Below are 20,983 nucleotides of genomic sequence, written 5' to 3'. Positions count from 1 at the left end.
CATCCATGCTGACCATATATCCTAAAGTGGTTTCATCCCATTTTTCAGCATGTGGCCCATAATCCTTCTAAACTCTTTCTATCCAGACTCCTTTTTAAGTTGTATTTCTGCCCATCTCCTCCACTTCCTCTGGCAGTCTGATCCATACACACACCACCATCTCCGTGAAAAGGTTGTCAATCAGGTGCCTTTTAAATCTTTCCTTTCTCGCCTTAAACCTATGCTGTCTAGTTTTGGACTCTCCTACCTGGTGAAAAAGATCTTGGCTGTTCACCCTATCTATGCCCCTCATAATTTTCTAAACCTCTATAAGGTCACCCCTCACCTTCTGATGCTCCAGAGGGGAAAAAAAACCCAGCCTATTCAGCCTCATCCTTTGCTCAAACCTTCCAATCTGGGAAACACTCTTCTAAATCTTTGCTGGACCCAAGTTTAACAACATCTTTCCTAGAACAGGTATTCTAAAGGTGTCCTGTACAGCTGCAACATGACTTCTCAACTTCTATACTCAATGAAAGCAAGTGTGCCAAACACCGCCTTCACCATTCTGTCTACCTGTGATTCCATTTTCAAGGAACAATGCACCTGCACCCCTAGATCTTTGTTCAGCTACACTCGCCGGGACCTCACCAAGTGTATAAGTTGTGCCCTGATTTGCCTTACCAAAACGCAATACTTCACATTTTTCTAAATTAAATTCCATCTGCTACTACTCAGGCCATTGGCCCAACTGATCAAGGTCCTGTTGTACTCTGAAATAATCATAACTGTCCACTACACCACCAATTTTGGTGTCATTTACAAACTTACTAACCATTCCTCCTATATTTGCATCCAAATCATTCACACAAATGATGAAAAGCAATATGCCCTGCACTGATTCTTGTGGCACACCACTGGTCACAAGAATCCAGTCTGAAAATCAACCCTGCATCACCATCCTCTGTTGTCTCCCTTTAAACCAATTTTGTGTCCAATTGGCTAGTTCCCCCAGATCTCCTCTTAACCAATCTACCACGCGGAGCCTTCTCAAACACCTTACTGAAGTCCATTTGGTCAACATCTACCATTCTGCCGCCTTCAATCTTCTTTGTCACTTCTTTAAAAACTCAATCAAGTTAGTGAATCACAATTTCCCATGCACAAAGCCATGTTGACTATCCCTAATCAGTCCTTGCCTTTCCCAATACATGTAAATCCTGTCCCTCAGAATTCCTTCCAACAACTTAGCCACTGCGGACTTCAGGATTGTGGTCTATAGTTTCCTGGCTTTTTCTTACTACCTTTCTTAAATAATAGCACCACGTTAATCAACCTCCAGTCTTCTGCACCTCACCCATGGCTACCAGTGATCAACAAGAAGCCCAGAAATCACTTCCCTAGCTTCCACCAAGTTCTAGGATATAACTGATCAGGTTCCAAGGATTTATCTACTTCTATGCCTTTTAAGACATCCAGCAACATTACTTCAGTAATATAGACAATTTTAAAGATATAGCAGAAAATGAATACTGCATATCCTGGAGATTATAGTTGAGTGTGTGGTGCTGGAAAAGCACAGCAAGTTAGGCAGCATCGGAGGAACAGGAGAATTGATGTTTCGGGCATAAGCCTTTCATCAGGATTCCCAAAATGTTGATTCTCCTGCTACTGTTCCACACTCGGATGGCTTTGTTGGTCTTTTAAGGGGACTTATTATCTCCCGAGCTACTCTTTTGCCCTTAATATATTTGTAGAATCTCTTTAAATTTTCCTTAACCCTGTTGGCCAAAGCAATCTCATGTCTCCTTTTTTGCCCTCCTGATTTCCCTCTTAAATATACTCCTATTGCACTTTATACTTCTCTGGAGATTCATATGATCCCAGCTGTCTATACGTAATGTTATGGCTCCTCTTTTTTTTTTTGCCACAATTTTCTAGTCACCAATATTCCCTACACGTGCCAATCTTGCCCTTCACACTAACAGGAACATATTTTTTCTGAACACTCAATCTCATTTTTGAAGGCCTCCCACTTTCCAATCATCCCTTTACCTGTGAATAGCCAGTCCAAATCAATTTTTGAATGTTCTTGCCTAATACTGTCAAATTTGGCCTTCTCCAATTTAAACTTTAACTTTTAGATCAAGTGTATTCTTTTTCATGTCTATTTTAAAACTAATAGAATCAATATCACTGGTCCCAAAGTGCTCCCCCACTGACACCTCAATCACTTGGCCTGCCTTATTTCCCAAGAAAAGATCAAGTTTCCTCTTTCTCTAGTAGGTACATCCACATATTGAATCAGAAAATGTTCCTGTATACTTACAAATTCCCCTTTAACACTATGGCAGTCCAGTCTATGTTTGGAAAGTTAGGAATGTCTGTCTGTGCGTCTGACTAGAGAGTCCTTTCACGATCGATTGCTTGGAACCTAATTTTCCCCCCATTTCTTGAACGATTTCTTTGAGTTGGAAGATAGCAGATGTCACCCCACTATTTAAGGCAGCAAGAGAGAAAACAGGGAGCTACAGACCTGTTAGCCTTACATCAGTAGTAAGGAAAATGCTATAAAGGATGAGATAAATAAACAACTCTTTTGATATTGGTCCATTTAGGCCTATCAGCATGCATTTGTGCATGGGAACTCATGGTTGATAAACCTGTTGGAGTTTTTTTATTGAAGATGTTACTAACAAAATGAATAAAGGTGAGCTCATGGATGTAGTTAACTTAGATTTTCAGAAATCCTTTGATGTAGTCCCCCACAGAAGTCTGGTTAGAAAGATAATGCACATGGGAAAATAGGTCATGTCTTGGCATGGATTAATGACCCCCTAACAAGGAGGAAAAAGAAGTGTCTGGATTAAATAGGTCACTGTCACGTTGCAGGGTATGGCTAATGGGGTACCACAAGGATCTGTACTTGGGCCTCTGCTGTTCATGTTATATATCAATGATTTGGAAGTTGTGCTGAGATGTCTGGTTTCCATATTTGCAGATGATACAAAGCTAAATGGAAATATGTGTCATGGGGAATATGAAAAGTGGCTTCAGGAAGATTTGGACAGGTTTATTGAATGGGCAATGAATATGATAGTTGGAATATAATATGGAAAATGTGAGGTTACAATGTATTTCTTAAATAATAAGAGTTTGGAAAGTGTAGCTGTAAAAAGGGATCTAGGTGTCCTTAGTGATAAGTTACTAAAGCTAATCTGCAGGTTCAGCAAGCTATTAGATAGCTAATGGAATATTAGGATTTCAGGAAAAGAGTAGTAAAGCCTTGATTCAGTTGTGTAGGAACTCTGTTAGATTGCACTTGAGTGCAGATTGGATCTCTTTATCTCAGAAGAAATGATTACCGGAGAGGGTGTTCAACAAAGGTTCACCACATTTGTATTTGGAATGGCAGAACAATCTTATGAAGAGATTTTGGGCACACTGGGCCTGAATTCACTCGAGTTTCAAAGAATGAGAGGTGATCACCTTGAAATCTCAAATATTTGTAAGGGTAGATGTAGATGATTCCCTGGTTGGAGAATCTAAAACCAGAGGTCAGAATTAAAAAATGTGGGGTTGCCATTTGGTTCGGAAATGAAGAGAAATTATTTTGCTTAGAGGATTGTGAACTTTTTGGAATTGTCTAACGAAGAAACCTTTGGAGATTCAGTCTTTTGAGTACATTTAACAGACATTAGATTTCTAATTACCCTGTATCCTACTGAGTTATGGGATGGAGGGAGTAAAAGACATTCAATATTTGATCAGCTATAATTCTACTAAATTAGCCTATTCTAGTTCCTATGTTTGTAGAAGAGGTGTACTTGCAGGAGGTGGACAAATATGCTGAAAGGGCTTCTTTTAGAAGTACAAAACTATGGAAAGATAGAAACATGTAATCAGTTTAGCATGGGGAGGAAGTCTCATTTGGAGAAACAAGTTCACTGAATTGCTGTAAATTGGGGATAACAAGAAAAATGTCAAAATAATGGATCCACATGTTCTCACCATCTGGCATTTTTCCCAGAGCCAGCTTCAGAATGTTGACTGTAATCTATGCCTCCACAACAAGAAACCAGTTGCATTATTATGGAGGGAATTAGTATATATTTTTGAAAGGCTGTGAAACTGGATTGAACTGATGTGTCTGTAGCTTGTTTACTCTTAGGAGGTAAGAACAGAGTGGGGAGTTAGAGCACATGTGCAGTGGTTACTTTAAAGGACACATTGGCCATCCTCAAGACATCTGCAGGCATTGCTGCCAGTTCTATCAACCTATGATACCTCCACTGTGTGTTGTTGCTCCTTCTCCAGTCATGACAGCTGTACATAGTTTTGCCAGTGGGTTTGCTAGCTATCCTTCACTTCAGATGCTTTGTTTGACCTCCCACATTTTCAGCATGCCTGGTGTGTCTACTTGGATGGCAGACCCTTTTTAATTATTTCCCTCTGGAAAGTTTACAGATGCTGTTCTATCAGATGCATCTGGGCCTACGATTGGAAATCATCTGAATGTCAGACCTATGACTTGAATGAGAAAATTCAGTCAATGATATCCAGTCAAAGCTGTTTCTTGGAGAGTTGATAGAAGATTTCTCCATCTTTAGTAAATGCAGACTATTTGGAGATAAGTAGACTCAAATGAAGCGATTAGCAATACTCAAATCAGAGATAAGTGACGCTGCCTGAAGATTAAGATGGAAATCATTTTAATGAGTTTCTAATGTTTCACTAAGGGGCAAGAGTTAATTTAGAAATCTAAAATTTGTCAGATCATGAAAATTGGAGCATGGATAATTACATTATTTAATTCAAAGTATGTGACCTTTTGAGAATCTGAATTATTCTTTAGTGATTTAAGAAAAACATCTGAATCTACTATAGTTTCAACAATATTCCAATTCCATGTTTCATGTAGAACTATACAAAGTTTGACATTTGTACATCTACAGAAATTCTTCTTATTTGAAAGCATGCCTACGTTTTAAGCCTAGAAAGGTTTTTTTTTAATTGACTTGCTCATTGTAAATCCAACAAAAAAAGACTGAATACCTAATTGTTGAGCATCAGTATCTCTATGAAATTTAATCAAAATGATCCAGCATATGTAAAGGAAGATCAAATGAAATGTGAAGTAAATGTATAATATTGTCTGCCAGTTTAACTTGACTTACCATCTAGTGGGAGTCAAAGCTACTATTCAGTTTATCCTTTCTTTGTTAAAATAACCCAAGTCAAATTGAGCACTGCCAAACATACTGAAAACACTGCCTGGGTTGCTGGAAATGATTACTATTGTACTATTTCCTGTTCCTCGGTACTTTAAGAGCTGGGCCATGCAATTCCTAATTAAACTTCCTCAAAGCAAAACTGTACAGAAATTATGCCAAGCTACACGCTAATAAACATAGTGTGGCGTTTTCCGTAAAAAGGTGCTGGTGAAAATTTAGATTCATGCTGGCAATACTGCATTTTTTTCTCCCCACAATTACAGAGTAAGTAAGGATTACATGATTTAACAAATGTTTTAGCAGATTTGGATCAAACTCAAGACAAGTCTCCTCTTAGCCACCCCCTTGTTTCAGAAAATGAACATGATCTGAACTACCTTCTGAAGATTTGTCAAGCACAATATTTGTAATTTGGATGAGACATTTACTCAAAGCACCTTCTGATCTTTAAAGGGAACAATAAAGATCCCATGGCAACATTAAAAGGGTTGAAGAGTTCACACAATATCCTGGTCAACATTTATTCATTTGCCATGATCACCAAAAGCAGATTGTTTTTAAATAATTGCATTGCTGTTGGTGAGATGTTATTAAATTTAAATTTTCTGCCACCATTCTGGACATTGAATCAGTAACTATACTACATCAAAACGTCTTTGTAGTTATGAAAAAATTGCAATAACCTAAAGTAGTGAAGTATGCTATATAAATGAAAACTTTTTATTCATTCTTTACAGGATGTCAGTTGAAAAATTTGGATATTTCACAAACCATGTGATTTCCCTATTCTTTGTCCCTCGCACATCTTTGACATATTAAAGCCATGAGTATTCCAGGTTGTGTCTTTAAAGCAGTCCACTCCATAATTAAAGTGTTAGAACAATGTAATTTTAAAAAGGCATTAAACTTAGAGTAATACTGACTAATGTTCTGTAATCAAGCTCTTGATTTCATACAATTTTGGTCAGTTTATGATTGTTTTGCTGCCAACAAGCAATTCTTTTTAACATAACTAGTACTCAGTAAAATGTTCCAGTTGTCCAATTATTACTGCTGACTAAATGCTATTAAAAGCACATGAATTGATCCAAATTGGAAGCATTGTACTAGGCAAGTTTCTTCTGAACATTTGGCTGAGAGAGGAATTAAAGCTAACTCGTCTGTGCTCAGAGGAATTGAATGATAATAATGCTGCCTTGAATTTTATTTGATTCCTGAAGAAGGGCTTATGCCCGAAACGTCGACTCTCCTGCTCCTTGGATGTTGCCTGACCTGCTGTGTTTTTCCAGCAACACATTTTTCAGCTCTGATCTCCAGCATCTGCAGTCCTCACTTTCTCCTGGTTGAATTTTATTTGCCAGAGTTCAAAGTTATTAATACATTTAAGAAAAACGAGATAAACGCTAATTGTGAGAACTCCCAACAATTTAACTTGAGTGCAATTTTGACTGTTTTAAGTAAATCTGTAATGCCAGCTGGTAATCTTGATTGTAAAGCTGTAATCCCAAAATTGTTAAATTTCCTATTTTGAAAATATGCAGCACTAATAAGCACTGAAAAGTCCATCTAAAAGAATTCCTGTTAATTATTTGGCACTATTGTAATTGTGGCTCAGTTTCTGAACTTTTTACTGAACTGTATCAGTTTTCAAAAATCAAAGTGATCAAAGAAGGAAAATTCTGATGGACATCCCAGAAATCATAAATATACACACAAAAATGGAAAGATGATGACTGGTATTACATATGTTTCAATGTGCTATAGAAGTCTGGAAGTAAGATAGCTAGAACCACGTTTTTAACTGCTACACAAAACTGAAAGGTGTGAAAGTTAAAACTTTTGTTGGCAATAATTGAACTGTGAAGTTTAATTTCTTTACTTAGTAGAAGCAGATGCCTACATTAGTGTTTAAAATAAGTCTCCAAGCTAACAGCACATTTTATAAATCCTGGCAACTAATGGGGCTCTTGAGGTTCATGTCAGTCACCTCATAGTTTACTGTTGAATACGACAGCACTCTGAGACCAATTTCAATATAAAAACAAGAACTTCCAACTGCCTTTAAAATTATTTCAGTATTTTTAAAACTTGTGTGCCTATGTGAGCACATTTCTATCAGTTAATCTAATACCTGGGAATGGTAGAAGAATGACATAATCAGGAAGATTTTACAGGAAGTCATAAATGACATCTGAGCCCTGTAATTATGTAACAACCTTTAAACCATGTATCTGCTGCTTAAATAATGGATGGCTTTGGGCCCTTCTATACTGGAGTTTGAGGAGAAGTCAATCAATGGAAAATTGAGACCACAGTCTGCTCTTCTCAATTCTCTAGTGTAAAATGAAATTTATTAATATTTGGCATTTACAGCTCCTCTTAAGAGACATTTTCTTCAGTTTCTGGTCCTTTGCAGCTTTAAATCCAGCTGGCATAGCAGCCGAGAAAACGGTAAAGGTAGTAATTGGCTATCCTTGGTGTTCAGACTTGTCGATTCTGAACTGAAAAGTTAAGTGTTAAACCATTTAAGGGAATACATTTTATAATACTGTTCCTGAATGTGAAATAACCATTTGAGTTCAATCAGCTATTAATCATGCTCTTATGGCTGTTTTCCTATGGGTTTGCTATCGATAGCATCAGTAAAATTGGTAGCGAGTTTTGATTGTAAAAGTATTGCTGCTTTAGAGAATGGTGGCAACACCACACATCCTGGTGGTTTCCAGTGGAACATTAAACAGCAGTTCTACTCCTACTTGTAGATTAACTCAATAGTACAAGTACTAAAGGCAGACATAGGCCTTAACACACTGAGCTGTGAGAAGCATTTCAATTCTTATGAATGGAAACGCTCCAGTGATTCTTCAAGATGCATCTGTTTGAAGTTTTCCCTAACAAGTGGTAAAGTTCTATGGTGAGAAAGAACGTTTTTTTCTGAAATGGCTGTGTCTACATATGTGCATACTTGTTTTAAGAATTTAAACTATCATGTCACTACACACTCTCCACCAATGGCCAAAGATGTACTGTACCAAGAGGAATACTACTTTGATATGAAGGGATATTCTACTACTATGCCTGGAGGCATCAATGCTTCTTTATTAACTTCCACCCTAACTGATGTAAATTGGATGATATTAGCAACAACACTAGACTGTTGGCAAAGTGAACTCTCACTGTTTGTATGTGATTAAGGAGTGTACTCTCAAATTTTTCTGAATAACCTTGAGAGCGGCACAGTGGCTCATTGCTGCCTCACAGTGCCAGGCACCTAGACTCGATTCCAGCCTCAGACGACTGTGTGGAATTTACATGTTCTCCCAGTGTCTGCATGGGTTTCTTCTGGGTGCTCCAGTTTCCTCCCATATTCCCCAGATGAGCAGGCTAGTGGATTAGCCATGCTAAATTGCTCATAGTGTCCAGGTGGATTAGTCATGGAAATGCAGGGTTACAGGAATAGGGCAGAGGGCTGAGTCTGAAGGGGATGCTGTTCAGAGGATTAGTGTGGACTCGATGGACTAAATGGCCTGTTTCCACACACTCTGCATTCTATTTAAGTAAAACCTCACTCTCACTCCTTTAGTCCATTCTACTTTTGTCAGCCATCAGATACTGTCTCTTTCCCCAGGCATACAGTGAAAAGAAGCCGATTCACTTCTTCAACCTCCGAAGTATTTGGTCAATAACATTCGCTGGCACACTAATATCCTGCAGGCTTGTTTAGAGCTTCAATTTTAACTTAGATCAGCATTTTAATATCTGCTATCTTGTACCTGAAAAATGTAGCAATAGCTTTAATTCGACATCCTTTAGAACTTTAGGTGTAATGAATTTTTTTTTTGACTACTAAAATGCCTGCATACAATGCTTTCATACTTCATTTGCACATCTCTTTTGATTGCGATAAGCTAAAAGGATAGTTTGATTAATAGAAACTGAAAGTGTGCTGCTAGATTTCTTATCGATATTACATTTTTTTAAATCTGAGTTTCAACTATGATGCTGTGAGTGCAAAACTAGTACAAAACAAGATCACCTTGAGTACTGGTTCATTCTGGCAGCCCTATACTTCACAAATATGGCAAAAGTTATGATCCAGCCCCAGTTTCGAATGTATGAGTGAAATATTACTCTTTGTATTGCACAAACTTTTTTCAGACAATTATCTGGACTTCTGTTAGAAGCTTACTAACTATTGTCAACTTTACTTTGTCCATCTGTTCTCATTTAGTCCTTACCATTGTATTGATCTGCTTTAAGTTCACTGCTTTCGAGTTTCTTTCTTATGATTCTGTACTTGTGCACCTCCAATTTCAGAGATTGTTCATCAAAACCTTCATCAATTCCTTTCTCAAATATACACATTACAATCTGGTAGTTAGAATTTTTTTCCTCATAGCTCTGAAACTTACTGATGCAATGTGCTGAGCCTATTCCATAATAAATGCCATCTTTGGAGAAAAGCTATATGCAAAGGTAACAAGAATGGGATACTTATTGTGAAATGAAACATGTTGAACACGTTCTGCTTCTCCTCCTTTCTGAATCTTTACATTATTCCAAGAGTGTCCTTTATTCAAGTTGTTGGTCTTAAAGCAAACTCTTGATCTCTGTCTGGAAATGACCTTATTTTCCAGGCTAATTAAAAGCTTGGTTCGAAAACACAATAATTGACTTTGAAAAATTGAACTCGTTTTCTTTATACTCCTTAATATTTATTCATTTCAGATGTCTTCTAAATGAAGATCATTAATCTGAAAAGCAAAATCTCTTCCATCTTTTGAATTATATTTGGAATTAAGGGTCTAAACAGTGACCATGAATCCATTGTTGATTGTTTGAAAAACCCATCTAGTTCACTAATTTCCTATAGGCAAGGAAACTTGCCATCCTTACCTGGTTTGGCCTACACGTGACTCCAGGCACACATCAATGTGGGTGAGTCTTAACTGCCTTTTGTGCAGTTAGGCATGAGCATAAATGGTGGCCTAGGCAGCAATGATCTCATCCCGTGAATGAACTTTTTTAAAAATTATCTGATTTCACCCACTGTGGCAATCATATTGAAAGTAAGATTCCATATCCCTTGATAAAGAAGGGCTACATTAGCCAATGTTGCTGCTACCCTGATAACTATTTGGTAAGTCCTGTTGGAACTGCATTTCATGCATCAGTACTTGTGTATTTCCGTAGTAGTGTATCTCATGAATAGCCGTGTCTGATGAATAGCCAAGTCTGAGGGACTTGCAGTTAAGGAACTGGAACCTGTCATCAGTTTGGTGACTCTGGAAAGAGAAAAGCGAAAATATTGTTTTCCCTCAAAAGTCACTCAAGTATAAGACATCCAATGAAGGTCAAAGCTTGCTCCACCATCTATGAAACAATTTTCCGCAATTACAACCTCATCGTAACATTCAGTGTTGTAACAATGTGACTTTTCCATTTTCCATAGCAATAGTCCTTCAGAATCAGTCTTCTAAATTATGGCCTATGAGGAAGTGAATTGAAAGTTACCAGCACTTGCAGTTATTTACTGCAAGCAGTCCAAAGATGTGCAGGTTAGGTGAATTGGCCATGCTAAATTGCCCGTAGTGATAGTTGCACTAGTCAGGGTGGGTTGCTCTTTGGGGGGTCGCTGTGGACTTGTTGGGCTGAAGGGCCTGTTTCCTCACTGTAGGGAATCTAAATCTAAAAATGGTTAAGTTTATTCTTCTTCAATAGGCATGAAAACATGAGAATTCTCAATCTCTTGCACTGCCCAATCTCTTAGTAACTGTCCAATTTTGATTGATTTTTATTGCAATGCCCAACTCGATTTAAGGCCCATAGTGCAGGACACCATGAAGAAAAGGAAGAAAAATAATGGTGAGGTAAATCAGGAGCTATTGATGTAACTGGGAGCTATTGATTAGGTGATATCAAGTATGAATTTGTTTTGTAGCTTATACACAGCAAGAAACAGCAAAGACGTGGGAAATAAGGATATTTTGCCATTTAAAGGTCATGGGAAAGGTTTGATAAATAGAATTTTGAAGTTTTAATTCTCATTGAAGATGAAGGAAGCATATCATACATAAGTATTGGTAGTTATCAGAAAAAGAGAACAGTCAGAAGTAGTTCTGATAAAATAAGTATACAAGAATAACTTGATGAAGATGTGAGACAATTTAGAAATGAAAGAAAAGAGGAGAAAAGGTTTGTGTTGAAAATAGGCCTTTCATTATATCTAGTACAGGAGCTTGAGAGAAATACTTTGAGCCAGATTTGCAAAATTGCCCATTCCAGTTTCTTGTGCATTGATCGGAGTGTTTTTTTTCTCTCTCTCTCTACTTGAAGTACATGTTGTTGAGATATACAGTATGCTGTATTGTTGCTGCTTTTATGTAGATCTCTGTTGTTTGTATAGTTTTCTGGCTGCTGAACCTAACTAGCAAAGCATGATTTTGTTACCCTGAGGTGCTGACATTTTTCTATCACAGGAGTAGACGCAAACAGTCCATTACAAACCGATTTGAAATATACCTGAGTTAGATGACAAAGTTGGCCTTAAGTTCCTTCCAGTATTTGAATAAAGTAGAATATGGAGTTTATTTAATATTTTAGGTCCTTTAACAAAGATAAGTTAGTTGAACAAGTGCAATATATGATGGAAGTGATTTACAAACAGACCCTGTGCAAAATAACGGTACTCAGTGGGAAATATTAATATCAAAAACAGCCTCATCCTTTTGTTGTCTAGATTGTTCTGCATATGTTCAGCAGAAGGAAATGGGAGTACTACTTTTTTTTTATATCTATCATCCCTCATGCTCCTCCTTGAGAAAATAGATTGATAGAATAAGCTATATGTGATAAATTAGAGACACATGCAATAGAGTGTTTGATGCCAGCTGTAATATCTTTCTTATGCAGTGAACATCTTTTTTCATTAAATCAGTAAGCATAAATACACTACATATTCTTCCAACTGTTGGCATAAATTGTGCCTGATATTAAACAAAAACAAGACTAACCAAAAAGGTTGATCCTACATAACGACAGATGGTTTTACTGAAACTTTGAAGTAATTTTCAAATCACAGATTTATTTTCAAAAATAATGTGTTCACAATCAAATGTATGAACAGTTTACACACACAATTTTTACTTGCCATGTTTTTCTTTACTAAGGTGATTGTTGTTGACCATGGAAGGATAGTGGAATGTGGTACCCATAACAGCCTTTTAGAGAAGGGAGGAATCTACAAGAAATTAGTGTTTCACCAACTGACCGCAGGCTCAATAGAGTTTGGAGGTGATTTCCAGGAAAGTGTCTCTTTGAATGGTACGCAGACAAAAGATACCACAATCCCTGAGAGAATATTGGAGCCATACAGCTACTGATGAGGAGTGGAATGAATTGTGTTGGACATGCAGGGAAGTTGTCAAAAATGTCTTTTAGTGAATAATAAACAAATGAAATTCATGTGACAAGTACTGTTTGTAACTAAGCTTCCCTTGACCATTTGTAAATTGCTTGATTGTAATTTTACATGCATTCAGTTATTAATTTCCATCTTAAATCTGAAACATGGAGGCTTGCCATGGAGTTTGTTGGCTGCTAGATATCTGGACTAAATCAGTTTCAAACTACATTTGCAATAATGCTGCATTGAAAAGTATTTCTGTCTCCCATACGGAAGCTCTTGTTGTCAGCCACCTCATGCAATGTGTCTTAGAATAAAATGGGAAACCTGAATTATTCTTCTGTGGAAATCCAATTCACATTGAATGACGGAATGTAAGTTGCTTTCTTGTTTGCTCTAATTTAGGGGTGTTACATTTGTGAACTGATCACTACATTTGATATCATTATCCACACATAATATTGATAGAGATGGGTGTAAAATAGTGCTGCAAATCACAGGGTAGTTGTGCAGTTGTAGTGAAGCTTACTGTCTACGTTGAGCTTGCAAGCAATTGCTATAAATTGTAATTGTACATTTTTGTTTGAAACAAAACTTGTTTTGAAAAAAATTAAGAATTAGGGTATGTCACCTAAAGAGATATTGAAACTATCTAGTTTTTGGGATTTGTTTTCTCTTTCTCCGTTATTGCACCCTACTCAGTACCAATCTATGGGCTTCAGCCACCATTTGGCACCATGGACATGTGCATTTATAATGATTGTCAGCAGCCTACTCAATTATCACAGATGAACTGATGCTGTCTGTAATTCCAGCACAGATCACTATATAATGATTAAAGAGCAGACCCCTCACCACTAGCAATTGTCCCTAATCTAAGATTCATTTGTAGTGCCCTTATCACTGTGGCATCAGAGATCGATCAAGTCAGTACATAATCAAGAATCAACTGACCTGATCTGTACAGTTTAGCTACTCAGTTGATAGGTTCACTGAGTTATCCCTCATTTTATTATAGTTGAGCTGTGCTTATGTGGTACTGTTAGTCTCCCTAGTGAAAAGCTGTTTGAATTACTTAAACAATTGGATCCAAATATTTAGCAAAATACATTAAAACCTAGAAGTAGTAGTTTTTAATAAATTATAAATTTTAATTTGGATATTGGAAAAAATTGTAGAAATAATTTGTAATGAGTGTTATGATATCTAAACTAACTGATTATTTAGCACTAAATTATCTTAACCAAGTTGCACTCCTCTGCATTGAATTTTCTTGCTGATTATATAGTATGAATTGTCTGTTTCCAATGCTTTCTCAGAGTTGGGGACGAACCTCACATCATGAGTGTCTGATATAATCTTAATTAACATTTAAATCAAGAAAACATTTTAAAAGTTAAATAGTGAGTATTGTGTGAGATTATATGATACGCACTTTATATATAAAATGCAAATCTGTGTTGGTATGGTGCTAGTTTTAAATTTTAGAAAATGAAGTTCGTAAATGAGTAACCATAAATGTGTGGTAGTGAAGAATATATTATAATAAATTTTCACTAATATATGAAATGTCTACAGAGTTGTTTGAAAATTGGTTGTAAGTTGTTGAATTTAATGGCAATTGAGTTAGTCGTTTACACAAAATTCTTCGTTCGCAAGTAGTGTTAGCCTGACATCTCCATTTGAAGGAAATTTATTTGAATTTATTCTATGACTTGTAAGGATTGTGACTGTATCTACTTTAAAGGTGTTATGTGTTAATTGTGTAAACATACCAGAGAATTGCATTTTTTTTGCTCTAACTCCAAGTATATTCTGGACTTTTACATTTAAAATTCTAGGTGTTTTATTCTTTCATCTGACACATCCTTTATTTTTTCACATCATTGCTCCCAATGTTTGTAAGTCTGATATCGTTATCATATGTCAAAGTTAAAAATCATTTCCAGTCCCTGGTCCTGTTCTGCAATTTGTAAATACTTCTGGTATTGTAATCTGCTTAAATCTCCCATTTCACCCAAAAAATGAAGGGATAGTAATCCACAGAAACATCAATGTCCTGCCTGTTAGAACTGGTATGGTTTTAAAATGTGCATAGCAATATTTAAGTGTACTAAATTTCTCTCTCGATACTTCTTTTGAATATGGAATTAACCTGAAAGAATGCATTTGGCAGAGTCTACATGTTACCTTGCTCTCTGCAGGTTTCACATCTTTCCCTGTGTTGTGCAGTAAAAGCTAAACATGAGTAATATTCAGGACATTTGACGCAGTCGTCACCTTCTTAAATTCTCGACCCCTTTTAAGTGATTCTGGTCAAGTTATGTTCTTGAGTCAGTGAGGTAGAAGAGAGAGAAATTACAGGCATTTTTAATCAGTTATGGAAAATGTATATTCTACTTGCAATCAAATCCACTCTTTTGCAAATAACATTTGCTGCACAAAAATCTCTGCCTTGAGTCATAACATATCTCTGGGTTTATTTTACAGGCAAGAGAGTTCTAAATTTAAACTCCGTTCCAATAATTTCTTTTTAAAAAAACCAGTAATATATTATAAGATTTATTTCCTGTGAATTGTTTACCTGAGAACATTGTTTTGCTGACATTTTGTACAGATGTGTATTAATATCTGTATAATTGCATGTTGTTATAGCTATTATTTATGATTCATGACTGTTTCATTTGTGTTATAATTTCAGTGAACTGCTGATTTTTTCACAAATAAGGAAGCAAGCTAGCTTGTGTATAAATTGAACTGTATAGCCTAGTGATTAAAAAATTTGAGGGTAACCTCTAATTTTGGGCTTGAAAACCAGAAAATAATTCCCTAATTGGATACAACTCTATATATAGTCTGGTATCAGTTTTTCAACATTTCTGAAACATCGATGTTTAATTTGTGCAGTATCTTAGACCATATTTCTAATGACGAAGATTTGTATTTTTCAACATTATTTTAAACATAAGTGCCTGTAACTGTGCTATCATTATTGTGCACTGGTTAACTGATTGCAAAATAAATTCCAAATACAAATGTGCCTGACTAGTGATTATCATCATAGAGTCGTCATCATCATAGAATCCTGAATAGTGTGGAAACAGGCCATTTGACTCAACAAGTCCACACTGACCCTCCAAAGAGTAAACCACCCAGGTCCATTCCCCTGCCCCATTACTCAACATTTCCCCTGACTAATGCAGCTGACCTGCACAATTTTTGGATTGTGGGAGGAAACTGGAGCATCCAGAGGAAGCCCACACAGACACAGGGAGAATGTGCAAACTCCATACAGACAGTCGCCCCCAAGGCTGGAATTTAACATGGGACCTGGCGCTGTGCAGCAGTAGTGCTAACCGCTGTGTCACTCAATATATCATTAGATACCTCCAACACTATGGGCTCTAATGACTTAAATTTGTCAAATGCCTTCTGGAAGTCCAAATGCAACACACCAACTAATTCTCCTTTATCCGTTTTAGTTGAGTTTTCCTTGAAACAATCTAATAAATTGGTCAAACACAATCTCCCTTTCATAAGTCATGCTGACTCTGCTTGATGAGATTATGATTTTCCAAATGTTCAGTTATTACCTCTCTAATAATTGATTCCCATTATTTTCCAACAGTTGGTGCTAGGCTAATCTGCCTATAGTTATTTTTTTTTTGCCTCCCTCTTTGAATAGGCTATCATGTTGGCAGTTTTACACTGCTCTGATAAGTCTCCAGAATCCAATGATTATTGGAAAATTACAACCAACTATCTCTCCAGCTTCTTCTTTTAGGATCCTCGGATGCAAGACATCAGGGCCAAGGAATTTATCTGCTTTTAGCCCCGTTACTTTGTCTAATACTACTTTTCCAGTGACACTCCTTAATTGCTCTTTCATATTCTTTAGTATGAATGGGATGTTCAAAATCTCTTTCACTATAAAAGCTGATGCAAAATATCTGTTTAACTCATCTGTCACTTCCTTATTTACCCAGATTTACTTTTGAAGGTCAAAGTGAACATTGACCTCTTTTATTTGTATATTTAAAGAACCTCTGGTTTTCAATTTTTATAGGTTGATTCAAAATAGTCACAATACTTGCAACCATGCCTAATTTGACTCTGAATTTCCAGGTGCAACTGCAATTTTGGTGAATGCATATAGAAAATCTATCCAGTTTGCCAGCACGATTCTCCTATTCTTTACAACTTCTTTGTAAAAGAATGTTTTCACAACCTTGTTTATTCAAAATATGTAAGCAAAGATTTAACAAATTATGTTAAAAAGGTAGGAGTGTGTAGGAGTGCATGGAATCTAAAACTCATGAAATTTCACCAGCAAAACTCTGAATTTCTATTACTGCTGATCAATGCTCGAGTATCCACTGGTCGATTGCTAATGTTGTAATTTGGATCAAAAATGCACATTTAATGTTCGTGCAAATTGTGGGTTTAAAATTACAAAATAGTATGGTTATTAGTATTTGATCAGTAGTTCTCTTCAACTAAAGAAATTGTTTTATAAGTACAAAGGGATCACCCGACTCTTATCAATGAAGGTTGAGTTCTACATCTTTGCTTAAAGAAAGGAAGAAAATTGAGGAACTGTTCTTTAGAACAAATGGTATTGATCTTGTGCTTGATTGCTAGCCAGCCTCATATGATTTCACTTGCCTCATTCCTGGGATGAAGGGCTCATCTGATGAGGGAGTACAGGTTGGGCCAATACCCATTGGAATTTAGAGTGAAAGGTGACCTTTTTGAAATAAGATCCTGGGAGAACTTGATTGAGCAAATACTGGGAGGACATTTAGGGGACACTACAGTGAGATAACACAGCTTAAGAATAAGAAGCTCCCTTCAAGATAAAGGTTAAGAGCATTTTTATTCTCTGAGGATTGTTAGTATCTGGAATTTTCTTCTCCAGAAAGCAATAGAGAATTAGTCACTGATTTTATTCAAGATAAAGTCAGATTTTTGCTAAACAAAGGAGACTAGGGTTTGGGAATGAGGTGGGGATGGAGGGAAGGAAACGGGGAAATGGTGTTGAGACCCCAGGTAGATCAGCCACATAAATTGCAGAGCAGGTTAAAAGGGCCAAAATGCCTAGTCTCGGGCCTAAGCCAAATGTGCTATCATATTTCAAAACACCTATACCGAGGAATGGTCTTACTCTTCCCAGATGTGTGTAAGTATGGATTGACTATTGAATGAAACATTGAATAAAGTGGAGTGAGAGACCTTGGAGAATGAGATCTTGCATTCACATCCTATTCACACTCCAGGTTAACATTGATGAAGCAAGGTTTTGGTTTTTCATTGCTACCATAATGGAATGTGTGTATGCTGTCATTTGTTGAATCATCTTATGTCAAAACAGAAGTGCTGTCATCAGTATCTTCAAAACTTATAGCTTGCTTAGAGGCTTCCATAGCCTAGTGTGTGCAAGAGTAGCCACTTGGGCTAAGAAGAGTTTTGTAAGGTAAGCATGATGTAGTTTATTCCATCTTTGCCATTACTTATAGGTTATAAGAATAGGCTCTACACTACTATAAAGATTGTTGGGAGGGTTTGGCTTTAAGTCTGTTTTCCACAAGATCCTACTTCACCCAAGTCCTCATGCTATCATCACAATGGGTAATGTTTCTTGCACTCAATCAAGTGTTAACGCTTTAGATCCATAATTACCTCCAAGCATATTTTTCTGATATTGTTATACATGTGTTTATATGACGTATTTACCACTACCCTATCTGTTTCAAGTGTTTTTATAAATTCAAAAATCTGGAGGTTTCATTATCTTTCCTGAACCTGTTCTCTTTGGAATAGAAAAATGGTGCTGTAGTTTGTTGTTGATTATTTGGATATTCTTGTTCAGGTTGAGAATTCTTCTTTGGAAGGTTGTCAAACCTGTCCTTTCCTCTCAGCACCTGCTGTGTGACCTGAATTTGTCATAACTAGATGTTCACTGATCTATATTACAATCTGTCTCACTTCAGTTGGCTGATGGCATCAGTTGCCTCAAGAGGGATACACTGTCAGTTACTACTCTTTGGTTGCCCTTTCTTCTCTGAATTTTCATCCATTTTCATATCAGTTAAAAGTATTTCCACCTAACTACTAAAGTCGCAGATTTCCATCTTATCAATTGTATAAAACAAAGTAATTAGCTTCTGAAGATTCTGCTTTCCCAACAAGAGTTTAGGGAGCCCAGAACAACATTAGACAGCTGCTCGTTAACTCTTAGTTTAACTCCTTCCAGTTTATTTGGAATCGCTTGATCTCGGCTGTACCATTGAAAGATTTTTGCTCTGCTCACACCGAACAGCCTAATAAGACCAGACACGTTGATGTGCCTATGAATGCAATGTCTACATTTACTAGCCAACTGCAATAAATGTTAATTCTTTCAGTACCACATTATCCACGTATTGTTTCTTACATTGTGAGGAATAACGAGTATTGTGTAAAAATGCCCTGTTGGAGGCAAACCCTCTATCACTGCTTATCACTCTCAATTGAGGATTAACCTTTTGTCACCCATCTATAAGAGAAACCGATTTCACAGACTTAAGGGAAGTATACCTGAATAAGAAAGGAAGGTGGTGACAATGGAACACATGAACTAGAGTACAGGAAATCAACGGGATCGCCTAATACTAAGGATTGCGTTGCCTGGATTCTGAAAGTGGAGGGAGGATTAGTCGATGGGACAATATTCCATAGACCGAGTTGGGCATTGAGATTAAAGTGAAGGAAATGAAATAGGTGATCTCATTAAATAATTAACTTCGGGCAAGTACACAGGCTTCATGAGAACCCCATTGAAAAGTTCCTCTTGAACCATGATGTTAAAAATCACAATACCAGATTATAGTCCAAAATCTCACAACACCAGGTTATAGTCCAACAGGTTTAATTGGAAACACACTAGTGTTCGGAGCGACGCTCCTTCATTAGGTGATAGTGGAGGGCTCAATTGTAACATAGAAATTATAGAAAAAAATTACAGTGTGATGTAACTGAAATTATACATTGAAAATTGATTGTCTGTTAAGCCTTTCATCTGTTAGAATACAGTGATAGTTTCACTTTCATGTGTAAATCACAAAACCTTTTTTAAAAAGTTGAATTCTCGGGTTAGCTGTTAACAATGGTGATAGCTAGACAGTATGTTGAAGGTGTTGGCCCCCTGTGTTCTCTGTCTATGCCATGATGTTTAGATTGATCTCACTTTTTAGATTAGAATCAGAGTTTTACATAAATTCATGCAGCTTTTGAGCTCAGAGTTCTACATGAATGTATGCAGTTTTTGAGCATCGTACTTTGCTCAAAAACTGCATACATTCATGTAGAACTCTGAGCTCAAAAGCTGCATGAATTTATGTAAAACTCTGATTCTAATCTAAAAAGTGAGATCAATCTAAACATCATGGCATAGACAGAGAACACAGGGGGCCAACACCTTCAACATATTGTCTTGCTACCACCATTGTTAACAGTTAACCTGAGAATGCAACCTTTTTTTAAAAAAGGTTTTGTGATTTACACATGAAAGAAGTGAAACTATCACTGTATTCTAACAAATGAAAGGCTTAACGGACAATCAATTTTCAATGTATAATTTCAGTTATATCATACTGTAAATTTTTTCTATAAATTGTTAGGATTGAGCCCTCCACTATCACCTGATGAAGGAGCGTCGCTCTGAAAGCTAGTGTGCTTCCAATTAAACCTGTTGGACTATAACCTGGTGTTGTGATTTTTAACTTTGTACACCCCAGTTCAACACTGCTATCTTCAAATCAAGATTATAGTCCAATAGGTTTATTTGGAAGTACAAGCTTTCGGAGCACTGCTCCTTCATCAGGTAGCTGGTGGGGCAGGATCATAGGACAGAGAATTTATAGCAAAAGATCACAGTGTCATGCAACTGATGCGATTTATTGAACAAACCTAGATTGCAGTAAAGTCTTTAATCACTTCGAATGGGGAGCAGGTTTCGATTTATTAATATGCAAAACCCACGATTACAGTCTATGTACAGTGTGGAGTTTGTGATTGCTGGTGTCTGTGAGCAGTCTCCATGGAAGAGGCATTTCTTCACCCGGTTAGGGATAGGACCAGCTGAGCCCAGCTCCTACTGACTCTCCGTGCACTTTCCCCCTATCGCTTACAGGAAGGCACCGCTTTAAGAACATCCGGCACGAACTGCCGCAGTGTTTTGTCACTGTCCGCCTTGGGAGCCCTGGTGAAAAGCAAAGGAGGACTGCAAATGCAAACGTGAAGATAAACTTGGAGATGTGTGTGTGGGAGAGAGGAACAAGTGCTGGTGACCGAGACAGAAACAGCCAGGCACTGAGTCCTCAATAAA

General features: G+C 37.0%; 1 protein-coding gene across 1 annotated transcript in view; it reads left to right on the top strand.

Annotated features, from left to right (window-relative positions):
• Positions 1–15,652, top strand: part of LOC122562633 (uncharacterized) — a 244,370-nt gene extending 228,718 nt beyond the window's left edge. Inside the window, exon 20 of the mRNA XM_088000000.1 lies at positions 12,383–15,652. Coding sequence (XP_087856126.1) covers positions 12,383–12,595 — 213 coding nt within the window. The 3' untranslated portion in view covers positions 12,596–15,652. The remainder of the gene's footprint in view (positions 1–12,382) is intronic.
• Positions 15,653–20,983: the final 5,331 nt, after the last annotated feature.

This window comes from Chiloscyllium plagiosum, unplaced genomic scaffold (genome assembly GCF_037043375.1).
Source record: "Chiloscyllium plagiosum isolate Xiang-an unplaced genomic scaffold, Cpla_swu_hap1 HiC_scaffold_24, whole genome shotgun sequence".
NCBI classification, from domain to species: Eukaryota; Metazoa; Chordata; class Chondrichthyes; order Orectolobiformes; family Hemiscylliidae; genus Chiloscyllium; species Chiloscyllium plagiosum.
Note: the sequence above shows the minus strand (reverse complement) of the source record. Positions and strands in the feature narration are given on the sequence as shown.